This window comes from Clinocottus analis, unplaced genomic scaffold (genome assembly GCF_023055335.1).
Source record: "Clinocottus analis isolate CAN_PGR_092001 unplaced genomic scaffold, fCliAna1.0.p SCAF_13, whole genome shotgun sequence".
Lineage (NCBI taxonomy): Eukaryota > Metazoa > Chordata > Actinopteri > Perciformes > Cottidae > Clinocottus > Clinocottus analis.
The window spans coordinates 6262342-6282641 of record NW_027175854.1 but is presented as its reverse complement, the minus strand read 5'-3'; the positions used below and the strand labels follow the sequence as shown (position 1 = coordinate 6282641).

The window sequence follows — 20300 nt, the reverse complement described above, 5'->3', positions numbered from 1 at the left end:
TCAGTTTGAGTCTTACTCAAGGCACATGAAATATAGTAAGTGAAAATAGAATTGTACACATTGATTAAGGGGTTGAAAGTTAAAACCCACCCTCATATGCCCTGTCAAAAATGTACCTGCAACTAAAAAATGTCAGCTTTCAGTCACTTTTCTGAAAGTGTGCGTTCTGCTATGAGCAACACTGAAGCATTGTTAAACAAGTTTGACCCAGTCTGTCTTGCACCCAATTAAAACCCTTCAGGTCATGTATAACAATTACCCCACCCGTCCTTCCTGTGAGTGTGTTATGAGGCCAAACTAACACAGGACAAACCCTTTAGGAAACTAAGACTGATCGGAATTGCTGACGAGAACCTTTAGAAGTTGATTTCCTTGTAGGAAGGAATTAAACAAAGCAGTCAGATGTTTTAGTTCATTTCATATAACTTTTAATGCACTAAAAGACCAGAGAATTTCATCCTCAGACAATATTATGAAGTCATAATGCACAACTTCTATTTGATATGCAATGACATCAATGCCAGCGGGGGATTCTTCACGTCGACTGGAGAGTCAAGCTCCTGGGGAGAAGAAAAGATTGGATTAATAAACTTAGAAAAGAATTTCAGTCTATGAAAAGTACAGCACTTCAAAAATTAGAAAGACACAAGCTCATCAGAATTTGTAGTTGATATTAAAAAAAAGAAAATAATGACATAAATCCAGCTGCCTTTCGATCTAAATAAATAAATGGATTTGCACAATTTCTAAATGAAATTGGTATTCTGTACATTTGTTTGGCCTTGAAGTTACTTTACACATTAGGAGGAGGTCAAGACTTTACCTCGCAGTCCGAGTCGTAGTGTTCACATGGCAGGTCCATGTTCTCCATCAGAGTTTCTTTCTCTGTGGATCTGCTTCTGGACAGCCAGACTCTCCTGTTCAAATGAGGTTTAAAGAGTGTTTGTGTCCGACATAGTTCACGAGTTATATCACTCACAACATTGCTCAAGGGTTTTAAAAAAAGTCCAAAAGTCTCTTAATAATAATATTAATAATAAACAAACACTACAGCAACTGGTTTCAATGTATAATTTGTAGTCTGTATAAAGTATCAATCTTCCAAATTATTCACTCCAGGAATATGCAACAATCCGGCAGGATGCATTCCTCATAAAAGTGAATCCTTCTGGCCTCTGAGCAAAAAGAAAAACACTTTTCCTTGTGGTACCTTTTGGCTAAAATCACAGCAGCGGTCACCAATGCAGCAACGAGGAATAAGACACCGATGATCACAGCCGCGTGGCTCCGTCTGGTTTCCTCCTGGCAGGACTCCCCCTTGTAGCCGGCCACACACTGGCAACGAGTCACTTGGTCTTTTGTGACGCAATTGCCATGACCGTTGCAGTGTTGGAGATCACAGGACAGCGTGTCTTTTTGAACCGAGGGTACAGAGTTCTTTCGGGCGTTGTTGGGGGGAGGAGAGGAGGAAGACGGGGCAGGGCGGCCATCACTGGATTTGGTCCAGAAAGACGCAGAGTTTGTGTTTGGACCTAAAAGAGAAAGTCGCCGTTAGTTATTTTGGTAAATATAATTCACGTTAACGTAACTTTCAGGTATTTAGTGATTGAAAACCAACATGGTATTATTATATTATCTCATCTGCCCTGGCTAGGGTTTCTTCCCCTTGCTGGGCACTTAAATATTTGGACGACCACTCACAGTCCTGTTCATCCGACCCGTCTGGACAGTCCACCTTTCCGTCGCAGAACTTGCTGCTGCCTACACATTTGGTAGCGTCGAAGCAAGATTCTTCTCCAGCGGGGCAGTCGGGGAGTGGTGTGCAGGAGGCGGCCTCGGCGGCGTAAAAACCCCGGCCACATTTACATGTGTGACCTCGGGGGAAAGGCAGGCAGAGGTGGACGCATCCGCCGTTGTTATTGGAGCAGCTATTAGTTCCTGGAGGAAACGTGTGAGAGGCAATGAGAAAATTAAGTAAGATTGTTTTACAGCCTCTGGAAGGAAATCAAAGAGAAACTCAAGTGGAAGAGACTATGATCCATCATGATTGCTGTCAATTAAATAAGAAATTCAATTTCTTATTATTTTTCCAAAATGTACATACACACACTTATTTTGAACTCTTTTCAGATCCTCACAAGACTCAAGTGTTAACAGTATTAAACTTTACGCCATCTTACTGGAGTTTGTGTAAAACTATGTTAAGACACATTTCTGTTACTCTTAAATGTCCTATTGTAAATAAGAAACTGCCAGTGTCATGCAGTAGCAAGGAAATAACTGGCTAACACACGATCGATCATTCAATCGACTACATCCCATGTCAAATGACTCGTGTTGGCGCTGTACACAGATCAGGGTGTCATGCTTTGTGTACTTTCATTAACGCTTTGGCACTGTAAGGCCTTCAGTGCCAGACGTGGAACATATGAAACGCGAGTGTGTCGGCATTTGCAACTGGATAATTGTTAGAAGACGTTGGGCCTCTGGATATGTGCCAATTAATTTGATTATTGACTGCATTTCTAGCACCGACAGCATTCAAGAGTGAGTCTTGTAATGTGATTTGGCTGTGTATCTTTGATTCAGATGCTGCTTTACTGTTTATGAAGTATATTCATGTTAGTTACATTTGAGTGTTAACATACACAGCTTTAATTAAAACCTTATTTTTGCGTACATATGCTAAGACTGCAAGAGTATGTGGTGTCCAAGTGTTTGTTGAGCACAATTCACTGCCACTCTTTCCAACTGCAACACACAGACACACAACACCAAAACTGACTGGACTCTCACATGGCTGGCCAAGTCCCTCTGCAGATATCACATTGCTCTGCCATCTATTCAACTCAAACTGAGCCTGAGAGGTTTTTTTTTATTCTGCCCCGAGTGTCCAATGACACACTTTGTCTTCTTCCTACATTCAGAACCAGAAAGGAGAAAAGGTGACGTGGAAATAAAAGCATGCAGATGCCCCACTTGTGACTCAAACTTGTTTGGCAGGCTCTTGTTTTTTTTCAATTTAAGCCAACAGTGCGCTGCAAGCCTTTTGCTTTACAAAACAAACACGGGTAGTAATTATTGCATTATAAATAAAGAAGATTTCAGCAGAGAACAGTTTGTTTTTAAGCCATAAGAATCTCCACATGACATAATTGCATCTTGAAATAGTTGTGAAATTGGCGGCAACCACCCGGTGGTAAACCAGCACGATGGTTGAAAGCGTAGCTTAGTGCTGCGATTCACGGCATTCCTTCCTTCCTTCTGTCTGGTGCAAGATACGAGATCAGGAGCAGTTAGATGGCCTCGTGACGGCTCTCAAGATGGTGAAGGAGAGACGACAGTTCACAGCTAAAAGTGCAGACGACAACTAAAGTGCTGATAGAGATTAACAGTGTAATCAAATGCAGTTTGCCGACAATGAGCTAGCCCGCGGGGCACACATGCACTAAAAGCAGGTGCAACAAAGGGCGTTGCTCATGAGGGTGAGTGGTTTTCATCGAACCAGTTCGATTCCCATAGGTCGCATGTCGAAGTGTCCCTGAGTAAGACACTGAACTCCCCAGTTGCTCCTCAGGCACTTTACGAGGGGCTGCCTGCTGCTCCCTAAAATACTAAGGATGGGACAATTGGAGAGAATACATTATCCCACTGAGCGACTAATAAAGGATTAATCAATTAAAACTCAGAAGCACCGGTTTCAACACAGGGGGAGAGCAACTTCATTCTCAGCAGAGGAAGCTATACCTCCACTAAATATTTACATCAGTCATTTGCGGCAACATTAATGACTAGAATATAAAACAAATACTGAGGCAGCATCTCTGGAGAAGCTTTAAAAAGTCTGATATTTTAAAGTCCTGTTGTGCCTCACCTGCCATCTAGTGGCCATGAGAGAGCTCTTCTCATTGGTGTCAAACTCTGTTAAGCTCACCCGTCTGGACAACTACTCCGATTCAAAAATGAACCACAGTATGAAGAGCCCGGCTTTCACAACCAGTTTACCAGATTGATTAGTTGTGAACCTGATGGCGCTGCTGACAACCTGTCGTGTTGAAGCTGGATATAGACACCTACCAGACTGACTGTCGTTGTTGTAGGCTTGGACTTGCACCACGTTGGTCTTAGTCTCAAACCACAGTTGGTTAGGCTGGAGGCCGTCACTGAACCACAGTTTGGTTAAATCTACAGTTTGGAAACAAAGACAAGCAGCAAAAACGTCACACGGACCACAAAACAGTGCAGAAATCAAAGTGAGTCCATTAGTCAGGTCTGATGGAGGGGAAAAGGTGCTGGAGGTAACAAGTAGATGTTTCAAGACGTATAACAGTACAGATGGCCGAGAAGAGGTTGTCTAAATAATTAATTGTTACATTAGACTGCCGCCTGGAGGGGATGAAGATGGATGAAACAAAAAGGTGAACGCCAAGATGAATGAGAAATGCAATTCCATAGCAGACTGAAAAATTATTTAAAAAGTGGAATTGAAAGAATACACCAAAGAAACTGTGGGCGTTCGAGTCTTCAAAAAAAATAAATGCATAAAAAGTACAAGGTGCCATTAAGAGCTGTGTTGCAGCCAGTTCTTACCTTTGTCCACAGTGACCCAGAGGAGGATTTCCTCAATACGTGTGAAGGTGGTGAGAAGGCCCGGCCCTGTTTTGTACTGTTTATATCCTGTTCCATCTACGCCAATAGAGCTGATTAAACGCTCACCTGGGGGAGGAAGAGAGAGAGCGAGAGCGAGAGAGAGAGAGAAACAGCAAAACACAGGTCAGCAAAACCAAATAAAATATGTTTACATCAAGTCATCAAATGTGTGTAATTGACTCCTCACCCGTGTCAGCCCAGTAGATGCTGGTTCCGTGATCGGAAAAGACCAGCGAGGTTGGGACACTGGATTTGTTCCACAGCACTACTTTGTTACGGCCATCCATCCAGGCGCAGCCCACCTCGGTCTGGCTCTGACCCTCTGCTTCGACTATAGCTGTGTAACAGAGTTGTCCTGATGGTGGATGCAGTGCGATAGATGTTGTGCACTGAGGGGATGAACAAGACCCGGGATAAGTTTACCAGGAAACGCAAATAACTGCAAAGTAATGATCTTGTAAAAATGATTAATTGATCCTTCAAAACTGTTCTGAATACGGAGTCCCTTTGTCAGGACGCAATCAAACTGTCAACAGCAGAAGCACCACGGACAAGTCAAAAGAAGTTGAAGACAGGGTTCAAGAGAAACTTATGTCGGGAGGAAAGAGTTTCTTCAGTGTCGAGAAGTGAAAAGAGGATGAGGAGCCGAGAGGCGCAAATGTGAACAGTGAAGCTGACTTCACCTTCAGTGATCCCTGCAGCAGTAAAGTGGTGTAGCCATCACGGTGGGAGGTCACGTGAAAATCTGGCCTTGCGGTGCTGCTCCAGTAGAGGTTGGAGGTTACCCAGTCAACTGCCAGAGCTGTGACTTGATCCTGCTTCTGAGAGAGAATTTTTGGTTTCCGGAAATTAATTTTGCCATGAGAAAGCCAGGCTTGAAAGTGAAGCTGAATAAGAGTCAATGTTTGCGAACTATCTGAAAATGTAAATTATCCAAGATATTCATTCAACATAATATTTAAAACTCTTCCTCACCTATTATTAAGATCTTTCAAAGATAATAACAGTCAAACCTAAAATCAGTTTAATTGTAGATGTTGTAGATAAACAGACCAACTCAAAACCAAGACTAATTATTAATAGAATCCAGAAAAATAATGAATGAAAAAACATGGAAGGCCATTTTGTCAATTATAGTCCAGGTTTGCACTACAGTCTCATGTCATGGGTCCAGCAAAAATAATTGACAAAAAGCCTGAAACCATGGGAAACAACAACTTTTTGTCAGGACTTAAGACATTTTAATTTCCTTTGAAAAGCCGATTATGCTTACACTCAGCTTGAGGATCTGTCGAGAAGATGTCAGTCCCTGTCTGGACATGGAGTCGCTCAGTTTCAGCACATACACAGATTGTTGTCCTGCATCAGCCACATACAGAGAAAGGTTTTGAACGCATATGTCCAGCCCAGAGGCCTCGGTCACTCCGAGCAGGGCTAACGCTCGGCTGTTTGGCATTTTTTTCAGAGCAAGGCCCTCACGTCGCATGGAGTGCAAGTGAATCTAGTGGGAAGATGACGTACAGGAGGAAATAGAGAAAGCACAGGAGAAGACAAGGGTATGAATTTAAAATGGCTTCCAACTAAAAAGCAAAACATAGTTTTTCAGAAGTGTTTGTCAATAAAGGCCTGCAGGTTAGCCGGTCTTTAAGACACAAGATGACCATTCACCTGATAGAGTGTGGTACGAGACAAAAGCACGAGGAACGTCGACTCCAGTGGAATAGAGCAGGTAAGCTTGTCCTTGGAAAGTAGCAGACCTTTTGGGCACCGGCAAACTGCAGACGGCCCCCTCAGTGCTGGGAATCCCGGCGACTCCAGTGCTCCAGTCTCTCTCATCACCACAGGGGCCAGGAGACAGAGGTGGGAGCATTGCAGCTGGTCACAGGGGTTGGATATGGCTGGCTGGGAAAGGATATGCATCAACTAGGGAGAGAGGAAACATGGGAATCAAGGCACATGGTGGAGACTCATCTGAATAAGTACTTTTTTCAGCACCGAGGATGAAATACTGAAATAAAAAAAGTTGTATTCCTGAAATATGACAACTTCTTAGATATTCATAGTTGCAGCCAACAGGGATACATTTATGAAATCTAAATTATAAAGCTTTCCAGTGGTTGCAAGACAGCATTAGAAGTCGGATGGTTAAAAAAACCCATTAGTGAGCTTTCAGATACTCAGAAAATACAACCTGAAAGAAAAAAAAAAGAAATAAAATTCACATTTACAGTTGCACCAATATTTCTTAAAAGAAAATTGAAAGATGTTACAAATTAGGCAAATCACAAAAATGTTTAATGATCGGCCAATCCTTGCTGCAGATCCCATTAACAGTCATGTCACTATATTTGGGTGATACATCCTGAAAAAGGCAATCACTTCGAAATGGATTAAGGCCGACCCGCCTACAGTCGATAAATGGCTTGAAATCAAAGATATTCATGAGATGGAAAGACTGGTTTTCATACTAAGATGGAGAAATGATTTATACATTCAAAATGGAGTCAAAATATTGTTTAAAATGAGGAACACGTTTGGTAGTTTGCCTCACTCACCTTTACCTTCCTTTCACTGTCTGCTTTGACAGAAAGCGAAATGCAAATTGTGAAGTGTTATATAAAAGATCCCTCGCAGATTCTAAACAATGCCAAATGTTTAATAGCCAATATTGTGAATGTCACATTGGCTGGCAATATTGCTGTTCTGTACCATGTGGGTAGGTGGGGGTGGCTAATTGACTCACTTTCAGTCCAAACGGCTGCCCTGGTCTCTTCAGAAGAACCTTTTGATCTTTGCCAGTGTTCTTTTCAGCCGAACGGATCGTTCTTCTTTTGGTGTCGGACCAGAAAACTCGGTCATTGAAGACTGCCACGGAGAAGGGGCTTGGTGTTTCCACTAACTGGAGGATCTAGTGAGAGAAGGGAAATAGTCATAACCGGTCACCAGTCGAAGTCACAGATGCTCAAACATTGGTCAAATCCATGTTGCATTTGAGGTGGTGGCGTCTACCTTGATGTTTTCTCCATCCAGAGAGGCCGAGCCGATGCAACGCAGCTTCTCATCGGCCCAGTACACCCTGTCGTCCAGGGAGTCATAGGCCAGACTGACCGGCCAGCTTAAGCCTTGGCTCACCACCACCTTCCTCTTTGAACCGTCCATCCCAGACCGCTCGATTTGAGGGGTGCTGCCGATCTCAGACCAAAGCATCATCCTGAAAATGTCCATTATGCAATGCATGCAGCGATGAAAGATATGGACTTAAAATTGGGAACAAAACAGTTTTTTTTACCCTCCATTAAGTGCCATACCCTTTATGTGGCAGCAGGACCAATGCACTTGGTTGCTCCAGATCTTCACCCAGGACCACAGTGTATTCCTGAGATGTCACTGTGGTATCACTGAGCTTCACAGCCAGAATCTGACCCACCAGTCCATCTACCCAGTACAGGTTCTTACCAACCCAGTCCACTGCGATGAAATCAGACTTCACTCCTATAACGAGATTTCACTTTACAGTCTGAACTCCAACTTATTTTTGCTGGGTGGCTTAAATCAAGCACTTCCAGACAACGCCTGATTGCAACACAACTGTAGAGTTCCTGAGAGCACCATACCTTTGATAAGTGTCCCTTTGCTGTTTAAGTTTTTCATGTCAGCCCAGCGGATGCTCTGGTAGTCGGGGCTCAGCCAGTAAACTCTTTGTTGAGCCCAGAGATAATCCAGTGAGAAGACTGGCCGGTTGGCAGTGGACAGAAGACGCAAGGAGCTGCTATGGACTCCCAGAACCAGAAGCTCTGACTGCACCGACGCCAGAAGCAAAGGCTCGTCTAGGGATGAAACAAAACCAGTGAGTAACGTAGGCCAATACAACAGCACCCAGAAATAAAAGCGTAAACATCAATTTGTAAACAAAAAGTGAAGTATATCCTATTTTCTGTCTAGTTCAACTCACGTATGAAGTAAACTTTCATTTGGTTTGACAAGCATGAACTAATCTAATAAAACAAAGTAATAAGTTACAGATTGGCTTGCAGGGAAATGAAACCAATGAAGGAGAATTTTGGAGTACTCTACAATTAGACTGATTTATATAATGGTAGAAAATGATACAAAATGACTATACATTGCGTTTAGTTAAAGTGAATATAGTATCGTCAACGGTTACCTTGAACATGCTGCTAAAAAGCATTGCATTATCGTCACATAAGAATGGAACTAGACATTTCCTCAAACAAGCAGAAACGGCTTCTAGACACACTGCACCTTTGGTCTTGCAGCTTTTGTGGTCAGGCTCCATGTAGAAACCAGGAAGGCAGCGACAGACAAAGGACCCACGGGTGTTTCGGCAGGCGTGTTGGCATACAACATATGGCACTGCATTGCACTCGTCAATGTCCTCGCAGGACACAGCACTGGAGTGTAGTTGGAAACCTGCAGCACAGTAACATCTCTGCAAAAATGAGGGTGGGAGAGGGGGAGACATTTTCATGAGCTTGGCATAGAGTCAAAATGTTATGTTTCTAGATACAGTTTTAAAGTTGTGATAGGCTAATGTGAATTTATGCCGAGAGAAACTTAATGTGCTTAGATGGACAAGGCAGCCAGCTAAAGATTGGGACGGAGCAGTGTCAACAGAAGAACGAGCAGATGCCACATCTGTTCTGCACTGACCGGCCCATTGGGGGTGCTGACACATTTGTAGTCACACCGCGGAGCTGATGGACTGGAGCAGTTGAGTAGAGCACATCCCGCGCCCTCATCCGAGCTGTCCACACAGTTGGTGAAGCCGTCGCACACCAGGCCGGGGTCCACGCACTCACCGCTGCCACACTGGTAAAGTTGAGCAGCACAGTGTCGCTGACTGCCTACGAGAGTAGATGCACAGATGTGTTATTCTTAAGCGTTTCCTCGACAGTGGTAACAATACATTTCACTGTATAGGATGGCATTTTCCTTTGTTTTTAACACTCGAAACAAGACAATAAAAACACGGTAATTATGCTACGTAAACCCCCTGAGAAACTTCATCAGTACCGTAAAATGTAATCTTCTGCAGCCTAATTGCCTAAAAATTACAGTATGAACACATGACATACCTGCAACTGATCCCAGACTCTGAACACCTCATTTTAGTATGATTTTCAATTAAAAATGCAACTACCGTTTGTAAAAATGCTCAGATTATTCTTGTACAACTAATTTAAAAAGGTCTGAATGTACCCAATGCTGTATGATAAACGTGTCTGAAGCAGAAAATAAACCCGACTATACATTTGTATTCAAAATTTGAGTCAAACAAAATAGTAAATGAAAACAGGTGTATCATCAAAGTGGCAATTGTATTTTAAACTTGCCACATTAATAACATTGCTCACATTTGTCCTCGTCCAAGCCGTTGTAGCAATCCTTCTTCCCGTCACATTTCCATGATAGAGGGATGCACTGAGTGCTGTCTCCACACTGCCACTGGTATTCGCGGCACTTTGCTGGCAACAACAAGCAGTTCTGTACACAAATGAGACAGTTTCAACCACTGCTTCTCAACCTCACTCGAAATAAAAGCATTGCCTCCGTCCTCTCCGGTATGCACTACTACATAACAATACATTCTCAACAAGCAGGCGGAAAAGCTTCCTTAATTATTGTCTTTACTCAATAATACGGTTTCCTTCACTCCCAACTGTAGTTTCTCACCTTCTCATCTGACCCGTCTTTGCAGTCGTCTTCGCCGTCACAGAGCCACTCTTTTTGCAGGCACTCATGGCTGTCGGGGCATCGGAGCCGCACCGGGCAATGCGGGGGTCTTGTGCAATGCGCTTCATCGGAGCGGTCACCACAGTCAGCGTATCCATCACATCTCAGGGCCTCAGCCACGCACTGACCGCTAAGACAGCGATACTGGTCAATCGCACAGGCCACCACAACTGGGGAGAAGAAAAGAGAGCTGTGGTCATATGTAGACTGTTGGATTCATCAAAGTTTCTGTATGAGAGCTTCACCTACCGCACTTTTCTTCATCAGACCCGTCAGCGCAGTCTCTCTCGCCGTCACACAGGAAGGTCTCTGGTATACAGCGAGTGTTGTTGTCACAGAGCCGATGGCAGCCTTCAATCAGACTCGAACAGTTTTTTTCGTCGGAGCGATCTGGACAGTCGCTCTGCCCGTCACACACCTGCTCTCGGGGGACGCATCTTTTCCCATGAGCACAATGGAACTCATCTAGGGAAGAAAAAAGAAAACTCAATGACAAATCAAATTTAGAGGATCCATTGTATTGTATACACATGCAGATTGCAACATTGCTTTAAGTTGCTTTTCCCCAGTTCAAGGCATGTAACGAACCCGCTTTGCACTGAGAGGCACACCCCTCTTCGTCTGATCCATCCTGGCAATCTCTCTCTCCGTCACACAGATGGGAGTACATGACGCAATCAAGTCCGTCTTTACAGAGCTTGAAGCCTTTGCGGCACCTCATTGGGGCTGAACTGGCACCGAGTGCATCGTTGTGGGCTTGGCAGAGAGAAACAAATAGCATTGAAAGGGTTATGAAGACTCTCAGTGTAGCTTTTGCGAGCTGGGCAAAGTAACGTGAAGTCAGGGATTGTTTTCTTCTACTTCAGTGTGTTCAAAGTTGTATAACTGTCACTTAAAGTGATTCTGACTTTTTGGGAGGGAACTTTGAAAAGAGACTCTGAAAGACTTTGAAAAGAACACCTTTACTCCAAAAGGTTGAAGTACAGCTTGCAATTTAGTTTGAATATGCCTTTGATAGGCGTTTTAGGCAAATTTTACAGGAACGCCAAGAAACAAATGATGTACGAGTAGTTTTAAGCGAGCTTGCAAGGTGAACGATAGTGTGTTGTCATAGGGATTTTAAAGTTATTGAAGACTTAAAGCTGCTGACTGGGCTCAATTAACATTCTTGCAGTGCATCTACACATTATTGTCACTGTATTTTGTCTGTTGGCTTACTGGAAGCCCTTGGAGCTGCAGATTGACACTGCTTCTCATCCGAGCCGTCGGGACAGTGGGCATGACCGTCACAGACGTCCATCTTGGGGATGCACATCCTCCGGTTGCTGCATAAGAAGTCATCTGATGTGCAGGAAGAAAAATGTCAGTTTAAGGAACAGGGAGTCAATATATCAGTGGAGATTTTGCAGAAAAGCACCAATCTGAATAATTTAGATCAACACCACCTAAAGGGGTATGTTCATGGTCAAACTAGTGCATACACACAAAAACATTTCCATATTTGCAGCATGGTCGTCGCAGGACTCTCTGACCTGGATTTTTGCATTTGACCAGGCAGGCATTTTCATCAAATCCATCAGGGCAGTCTCTTTGCCCATCACACAGCTGAGTATGAGAGATACACAGTGAGGAACCTGGGCAGAGAACTGAGGGAGTGATGCAGTGTGATGCACCAGTGAGAACAGGAGTCTCTGTTGCAGCAGGAACAGTGTCTGAAGGGGAGAAAACCAAAGTGTTGAACTCAAAAGTTGTCGCACTCACTGGCAGGAATGTTGGCTAACTAACCGTAAAGTAGACTTAAAAATATACACGTTTGCATGAAAGTAGAAATGTGAAAGTAAAATATATTCCTCACTTTTTACATTTGTTCCTTTAATCAACTCATGGATTTAAGCTTTAAAGCATTTATTAAACAGAATGCAGTCGCATCACCAGTGGAGGAATATTTGAAAACTGGATCTGAAGACTTACCGCAGCCCACCTCGTCAGAGCCATCCAGGCAGTCTTTCTCGCCATCGCACAGGAATTTATTTGGGATGCAGCGTTTGCCGTCGGCGCAGCGATGCTCACAGCTCTTGGATGGTTTCCAGCAGTCCAATTCATCAGACCGGTCGCTGCACTGCCACTTGCCATCACACACCGCAGCCTGAGGGATACACATCTTCCCGTGGGAGCACTGAAACTCTCCTGGGGTGGAGTACAAATTAAAAGGTTAAAGCTGATTGAATGACGCAGCATTACAGCTAATCTTCAAAGTGCTTGTTTTAGTTATATTGTGCAACACTAACTTAATCTCATAGACGTATGTTATTGACAAGATGGCCTTTTCCTCAGTGTAGTAAAATATTGACTGCATAATGAGTCAAAATTATAAAAAGGTACACACACACACACACACAAGATTAAATTAAAACCTTGCTTGCAGGTTTCTTTGCATTCCTGTTCATCAGATCCATCCAGACAGTCACTTTCTCCGTCACATATGTGGCTGTACAAAACGCACTCTGTTCTATCTTTACATGGCTTAGAGCCCAAGCGGCAGTGCAGGACGTTTGCTCCAGCTGTAGGAGGAGCTGCGCTCAGGCAGTCCACCTCATCTGAGCCATCGTGGCAGTCAGGACGTCCGTCACAAACCAGACTCTTGGAGATGCAGCTCCGACGGTCTTTGCAGCGGAAGTCATCTATTAGAAGGTCAAAGAATAATCAAAGTTTAATCGTTTTGAATTTACTAGAATCTCAAAAAAACAACAAAATAAAAGGTTAAATTACTCTCATATGGGCATCTGTTAATACAGTTCTCATCAGATCCATCAGGGCAGTCTCTCTCTCCATCACAAAGCTGTTTTGGACTGATGCATACAGAAGAACCTGGACACAGAACTGACGGGCTGATGCAGGCTGGCTTGGTGGGTGCAGGAGATTCAGTTGAGGGGAGATTTTCTGCAGTGGGAGTGGGAGTGTCTGCAGCATTTACAATGATTATTAGAAATATTAACAGTTAGTTAGACCGGTGGAAAGTTTCATGTCAAAAAATAAAGACAATGTGAACTGGTTTCATTGTCAGAAGTAGCTGAGAGTGCTTCTCGACAAAATTATTTTACATGCATTTCCTTTATTAAAAAAAAACGACCTCTAAAAAAAATACTTACCACAGCCTTCTTCATCTGATCCGTCCCAGCAGTCTCTCTCTCCATCACAAATGTGGCTAAAGAGGACGCACTCTGTCCCATCTTGACACAGTCTGGATCCCACACGGCACTTCAGGATGTTTGCTCTAGCTGCTCTCTGACAGTCCACCTCATCTGAACCATCGTGGCAGTCAGGACGTCCGTCACAGACCAGACTCTTTGAGATGCAGCTCCGCCGGTCTTTACAGCGGAAGTCATCTATAGAAGGTCAAAGAATATTCAAAGAGTGGAGTTGTTCTTAATTTGCTGGAAAATCCCACCCGATCACCCCCCCCCCCCCACCAAAAAAAGTATTTCATAACTTACTCCTGTACGGGCATCTGTTGATGCAGTTCTCATCAGATCCATCAGGGCAGTCTCTCTCTCCATCACAAAGCTGTTTTGGACTGATGCATACAGAAGAACCTGGACACAGAACTGACGGGCTGATGCAGGCAGGCTCGGTGGGTGCAGGAGATTCAGTTGAGGGGAGATTTTCTGCAACAGTGGGAGTGTCTGCAGCATCTACAATGATTATTAGAAATATTAAGTTAGGTGGAAATTTTCATGTAAAAGGATATTATGAAATGGTTACACTATCAGAAGTAGCTGAGTGATTCTCTACCAATTTTTACATGCATTTCCTTTATTATAAAAAAAACAACAACCTTTGAATAGATACTCACCACATTCTTCTTCATCTGATCCGTCCCAGCAGTCTCTCTCTCCATTACAAATGTGGCTAAAGAGGACGCACTCTGTCCCATCTTGACAAAGTCTGGATCCCACACGGCACTTCAGGATGTTTGCTGTAGCTGCTCTTGGACAGTCCACCTCATCTGAGCCATCGTGGCAGTCAGGACGTCCGTCACAGACCAGACTCTTTGAGATGCAGCTCCACCGGTCTTTACAGCGGAAGTCATCTATAGAAGGTCAAAGAATATTCAAAGAGTGCAATTCTTCTGAATTTGCTGGAAAATATCCCTCCCCCCCAAAAAAGTATTTCATAACTTACTCCTGTACGGGCATCTGTTGATGCAGTTCTCATCAGATCCATCAGGGCAGTCTCTCTCTCCATCACAAAGTTGTTTTGGACTGATGCATAAAGAAGAACCTGGACACAGAACTGACGGGCTGATGCAGGCTGGCTTGGTGGGTGCAGGAGATTCAGTCGAGGGAAGATATTCTGCAACAGTGGGAGTGTCTGCAGCATCTACAATTATTTTTAAATTTATTAAAAGAGAAGTGGAAGGTTTCATGTAAAAAGATATTATGAACTGGTTACATTGTCAGAAGTAGCCGAGAGTGCTTCTCTATAACACTTTTACATGCATTTCCTTTATAAAAAAACAAAACAACAACAACCTTTGAATAAATACTCACCACATCCTTCTTCATCTGATCCGTCCCGGCAGTCTCTCTCTCCATCACAAATGTGGCTAAAGAGGACGCACTCTGTCCCATCTTGACACAGTCTAGATCCCACACGGCACTTCAGGATGTTTGCTCTCGCTGCTCTCTGACAGTCCACCTCATCTGAGCCATCATGGCAGTCAGGACGTCCATCACAAACCAGACTCTTTGAGATGCAGCTCCACCGGTCTTTACAGCGGAAGTCATCTAAAGAAGGTCAAAGAATATTTAAAGAGTGGAATTGTTCTGGATTTGCTCAGTTTACAGCAAACTTACAGAATATGTTTTGCTTACAGGAGCACTTCCACCGCGACACATTTGTTGGGAACTGAATAAACCAATTTTATAACTTACTCCTGTACGGGCATCTGTTGATACAGTCCTCATCAGATCCATCAGGGCAGTCTCTCTCTCCATCACAAAGCTGTTTTGGACTGATGCATAAAGAAGAACCTGGACACAGAACTGACGGGCTGATGCAGGCTGGCTTGGTGGGTGCAGGAGATTCAGTCGAGGGGAGATTTTCTGCAACAGTGGGAGTGGGAGTGTCTGCAGCATCTACAATTATTTTTAAATTTATTAACAGAGAGGTGGAAGGTTTCATGTAAAAAGATATTATGAACTGGTTACATTGTCAGAAGTAGCCGAGAGTGCTTTTCTACAAACACTTTTACATGTATTTCCTTTATAAAAAAAACCCAACAACCTTTGAATAAATACTCACCACATCCTTCTTCATCTGATCCGTCCCAGCAGTCTCTCTCTCCATCACAAATGTGGCTAAAGAGGACGCACTCTGTCCCATCTTGACACAGTCTAGATCCCACACGGCACTTCAGGATGTTTGCTCTCACTGCTCTCTGACAGTCCACCTCATCAGATCCATCAGGGCAGTCTCTCTCTCCATCACAAAGCTGTTTTGGACTAATGCATAAAGAAGAACCTGGACACAGAACTGACGGGCTGATGCAGGCTGGCTTGGTGGGTGCAGGAGATTCAGTTGAGGGGAGATTTTCTGCAACAGTGGGAGTGTCTGCAGCATCTACAATAATTAGAAATATTAAGTTGGACAGGTGGGAAATTAAATGTGTAAAGATATTATGAACTGGTTACATTGTCAGAAGTAGCCGAGAGTGCTTCTCTATAACACTTTTACATGCATTTCCTTTATAAAAAAACAAAACAACAACAACCTTTGAATAAATACTCACCACATCCTTCTTCATCTGATCCGTCCCGGCAGTCTCTCTCTCCATCACAAATGTGGCTAAAGAGGACGCACTCTGTCCCATCTTGACACAGTCTAGATCCCACACGGCACTTCAGGATGTTTGCTCTCGCTGCTCTCTGACAGTCCACCTCATCTGAGCCATCATGGCAGTCAGGACGTCCATCACAAACCAGACTCTTTGAGATGCAGCTCCACCGGTCTTTACAGCGGAAGTCATCTAAAGAAGGTCAAAGAATATTTAAAGAGTGGAATTGTTCTGGATTTGCTCAGTTTACAGCAAACTTACAGAATATGTTTTGCTTACAGGAGCACTTCCACCGCGACACATTTGTTGGGAACTGAATAAACCAATTTTATAACTTACTCCTGTACGGGCATCTGTTGATACAGTCCTCATCAGATCCATCAGGGCAGTCTCTCTCTCCATCACAAAGCTGTTTTGGACTGATGCATAAAGAAGAACCTGGACACAGAACTGACGGGCTGATGCAGGCTGGCTTGGTGGGTGCAGGAGATTCAGTCGAGGGGAGATTTTCTGCAACAGTGGGAGTGGGAGTGTCTGCAGCATCTACAATTATTTTTAAATTTATTAACAGAGAGGTGGAAGGTTTCATGTAAAAAGATATTATGAACTGGTTACATTGTCAGAAGTAGCCGAGAGTGCTTCTCTACAAAATTATTTTACATGCATTTCCTTTATAAAAAAAAAAACAACAACCTCTGAATAAATACTCACCACATCCTTCTTCATCTGATCCGTCCCGGCAGTCTCTCTCTCCATCACAAATGTGGCTAAAGAGGATGCACTCCGTTCCATCTTGACACAGTCTGGAGCCCACACGGCACTTCAGGATGTTTGCTTTAGCTCCTCTCAGACAGTCCACCTCATCTGAGCCATCGTGGCAGTCAGGACGTCCATCACAAACCAGACTCTTTGAGATGCAGCTCCACCGGTCTTTACAGCGGAAGTCATCTAAAGAAGGTCAAAGAATATTCAAAGAGTGGAGTTCTTCTGAATTTGCTGGAAACTAAATGAGAAAACTGATTGGATTTCTTACTCTCGTTTGTACATCTGCTGATACAGTTCTCATCAGATCCATCAGGGCAGTCTCTCACTCCATCACAAAGTTGTTTTGGACTGATGCATACAGAAGAACCTGGACACAGAACTGACGGGCTGATGCAGGCTGGCTTGGTGGGTGCAGGAGATTCAGTTGAGGGGAGATTTTCTGCAACAGTGGGAGTGGGAGTGTCTGCAGCATCTACAATGATTATTAGACATATTAACAGTTAGTTAGACCGGTGGAAAGTTTCATGTCAAAAAATAAAAGACAATATGAACTGGTTACATTGTAGCTGAGAGTGCTACAGAGTAGCTGAGAGTGCTTCTCTACAAAATCATTTTACGTGCATTTCCTTTATAAAAAAAAACGACCTCTGAAAAAATACTTACCACATCCTTCTTCATCTGATCCGTCCCAGCAGTCTCTCTCTCCATCACAAATGTGGCTAAAGAGGACGCACTCTGTCCCATCTTGACACAGTCTGGATCCCACACGGCACTTCAGGATGTTTGCTCTCGCTGCTCTCTGACAGTCCACCTCATCTGAACCATCGTGGCAGTCAGGACGTCCGTCACAGACCAGACTCTTTGAGATGCAGCTCCACCGGTCTTTACAGCGGAAGTCATCTATAGTAATAGTCAAATAATATTCAAAGAGTGAAACTGTTTAGAATTTGTTCAGTTTACAGCAAACTTACAGAATACATGTTGTTCACACCAGCACTTCCACCGCGACAAATTTTTTGAAAACTGAAACGACAGATTCAATAACTTACTCCTGTATGGGCATCTGTTGATGCAGTTCTCATCAGATCCATCAGGGCAGTCTCTCTCTCCATCACAAAGCTGTTTTGGACTGATGCATAAAGAAGAACCTGGACACAGAACTGACGGGCTGATGCAGGCTGGCTTCTTGGGTGCAGGAGATTCAGTTGAGCGGAGATTCTGTGTAGTGTCTGCTGGGTCTAAAAATTTGAGAAAGATTAAGATGTATTCGAAGAACTACATAAAAAAGGTTGATTTCAAAGAAAAATAGCAATTGAGTATTTCACACAACTGCAATTCTTCCAATCAGTGAGATTACATCTTGGGAAACTCACCACACCCCTGTTCATCTGATCCGTCGTGACAGTCCCTTTCCTCATCACACACGTGGCTGTATAAAACACACTCTGTTCCGTCTTTACATGGCTTGGAGCCCACACGACACTTGAGGACGTTTCCCCGGGCTACACGAGAAGGTAGGGTCGTACAGTCAACCTCGTCTGAGCCATCAAGACATTGAGAATGACCGTCACAAACAAGATTTCTGGAGATACAGCTTTGAAGGTCCTTGCACTGGAAATCTAAAATTTGAAATTATGGCAGAGATGAAAAGATTATACATTCAAAAAGCTGGGAAACTAAAGTTAGACGAGTCAGTGGTGAATAAGGTTACTTCTCACATGGTGTTAGAGGCGCTAACAAAAATGTACAAGGTATACAAAGACTTTACCTTCAGAAGAACATGAGAGGACACAAAAATCCTCGTCGTCTCCTTCAGGGCAGTCTTTTTTTCCGTCACACAGTAGGTCTTGCGAGAGGCAGAAAGATGTGTGCCGGCACAGCACAGACGGTTTATTGCAGATTGGAGTTTCAGGCACTATGGAGAGTAAAGGAATCAAGCAAATTTCTTTCATAAAGATGTTCTACCATACATGTTGTCCATGTGCTATAAAAACTGAAAAAAAGCATACACATTTATTCCCTCTGCAACAGATTAACTTTGTCTGACCTGTGCCGATGTCCGCAAGTGCAGCGATTACACTCAACACATGACCGCTCACTGTTATGTCCTGGATGAGGCTGCCATCGCGCCGGTCCCACAGAGTAATGACATTATCCGAGAGGGACAGCAGGAAGGGCTCAAAAGCAGCCACGATTGAGCCCGAAACGTTCCATCTTCTGCCGGCTTGGTGGCTTCTTTCTTTTAGCAAACTCATCGTTGTCAAACCTGTAAAAAGTGCGAGACCTCAAACTCATTAACAGGCATGCATGTGGAAATATACACTCAGAAATTGTGCACACCTGGGGAAATTAAGTGCGATTGACGATCTGACATCCCCAGATTAAAAAAGGTTCTTAATTGTTTGAGCCAAAGTAACGATAAACTGACTAACCCTAGTATTGTTTACTACAGCCCCTTTTATCGTCACAACATAATCAATAACTCCCTCAGCTCCTATTTCTGAATCACAGCATTTAAAAATCACTTGATAATTATAATAATTATGAAATTTGAGGAGAAACCGTACATGATTTAAGAGTGCAACTACAATTTCAAGTTGTTTAACCCTATATTGCTTCAAGCTCCATCTGGTGAGTGCAGCATCAACATTTTATGATCTACAGATGTAACAGACTGACCGGCACTTTTTGAGTTCCAGAGCAGACTACCAGCCCTGAGGTCAAAGGTGATGTTCCCCCAGACTCCTCCTGCTGCTAAGTGCAGCAGCTCTGTGGCTTTGCCATTCATCATGCTCATGGTGAGGACTTTGTCCTTCTCCAGCCAGATGATGCCACCCCTCAGCCAGTCCAGGTAAAGGCCTCGGATCTTGTCTCCCGTGCGGTACAGCTGATGTGGATATTGGCTGTCGGCTGTGCCATTGCCAATAATGTTTTGGTCACATGACACCCAATATATGTTCCCTGTCCTCTGGTCAATTCTTAGCAGACAAACTGAAACGAGTTAAGGGAGAGGGCAAAAAAGGGGAGTAAGTGTGCAGAGAACTAATCATTACAAGCAGTCAGTCGGTTCACGGCCAATGGCAACATGTACAATACCAGTATCCATCCATCAATTCTTTGCATAACTTCTTAATTTATAGATTTGTCTTGGAATGAGGACATGTGGAATTTTGCTTGATAAATTACTGAAATGCTTAATGGTTTTGCCTATTTGTCACTGCATTTTCTGTACTGTCATAATATGGTGAATATTGCTCAGTCACCAATGTCCGTACAAGCCAAGAAAAACTCAAAG

The 20300-nt window shown here is 43.6% G+C and overlaps 2 protein-coding genes across 2 annotated transcripts; both read right to left on the bottom strand.

Moving 5' to 3' along the window:
• Positions 1 to 494: 494 nt before the first annotated feature.
• LOC137783846 (low-density lipoprotein receptor-like) lies at positions 495 to 11950 on the bottom strand. Its single transcript, XM_068574185.1, has 22 exons — positions 11937 to 11950; positions 11623 to 11745; positions 10993 to 11160; positions 10654 to 10869; positions 10345 to 10574; positions 10026 to 10155; positions 9322 to 9515; positions 8909 to 9100; positions 8265 to 8472; positions 7959 to 8142; positions 7660 to 7861; positions 7394 to 7558; positions 6319 to 6573; positions 5924 to 6151; positions 5334 to 5471; positions 4838 to 5039; positions 4591 to 4716; positions 4078 to 4185; positions 1702 to 1938; positions 1211 to 1532; positions 824 to 917; positions 495 to 560 (listed from the first exon to the last, which is right to left on the bottom strand). Exons 2-22 carry the CDS (start codon positions 11717 to 11719, stop codon positions 495 to 497), a joined length of 3762 nt encoding a protein of 1253 aa, XP_068430286.1. The 5' UTR covers positions 11720 to 11745; positions 11937 to 11950.
• A 51-nt stretch (positions 11951 to 12001) lies between these two features.
• Positions 12002 to 17749, bottom strand: LOC137783844 (low-density lipoprotein receptor-related protein 1B-like). The gene is made up of 13 exons (XM_068574181.1): positions 17740 to 17749; positions 16952 to 17188; positions 16196 to 16432; positions 15709 to 16026; positions 15339 to 15509; positions 14955 to 15191; positions 14587 to 14784; positions 13899 to 14096; positions 13554 to 13790; positions 13174 to 13365; positions 12819 to 13085; positions 12376 to 12591; positions 12002 to 12009 (listed from the first exon to the last, which is right to left on the bottom strand). The coding sequence occupies exons 1-13, from the start codon at positions 17747 to 17749 to the stop codon at positions 12002 to 12004; spliced, it is 2526 nt and encodes an 841-aa protein (XP_068430282.1).
• Between the last annotated feature and the right edge of the window lie 2551 nt (positions 17750 to 20300).

Excerpts from the sequence above, each read along its gene's own strand:
- LOC137783846 (XM_068574185.1), bottom strand. The coding sequence starts at position 11,719 with ATGTGCATCCCCAAGATGGACGTCTGTGACGGTCATGCCCACTGTCCC. Across the intron at positions 9,101-9,321 it reads TCAGCACCCCCAATGGGCCG|AGATGTTACTGTGCTGCAGG; the intron begins GTCAGTGCAGAA and ends TCATTTTTGCAG. Across the intron at positions 1,939-4,077 it reads CAACAACGACAGTCAGTCTG|GAACTAATAGCTGCTCCAAT; the intron begins GTAGGTGTCTAT and ends CGTTTCCTCCAG.
- LOC137783844 (XM_068574181.1), bottom strand. Across the intron at positions 16,433-16,951 it reads ATCAGATGAAGAAGGATGTG|ATGACTTCCGCTGTAAAGAC; the intron begins GTGAGTATTTAT and ends GACCTTCTTTAG. Across the intron at positions 16,027-16,195 it reads ATCAGATGAAGAAGGATGTG|ATGCTGCAGACACTCCCACT; the intron begins GTGAGTATTTAT and ends TAATTATTGTAG.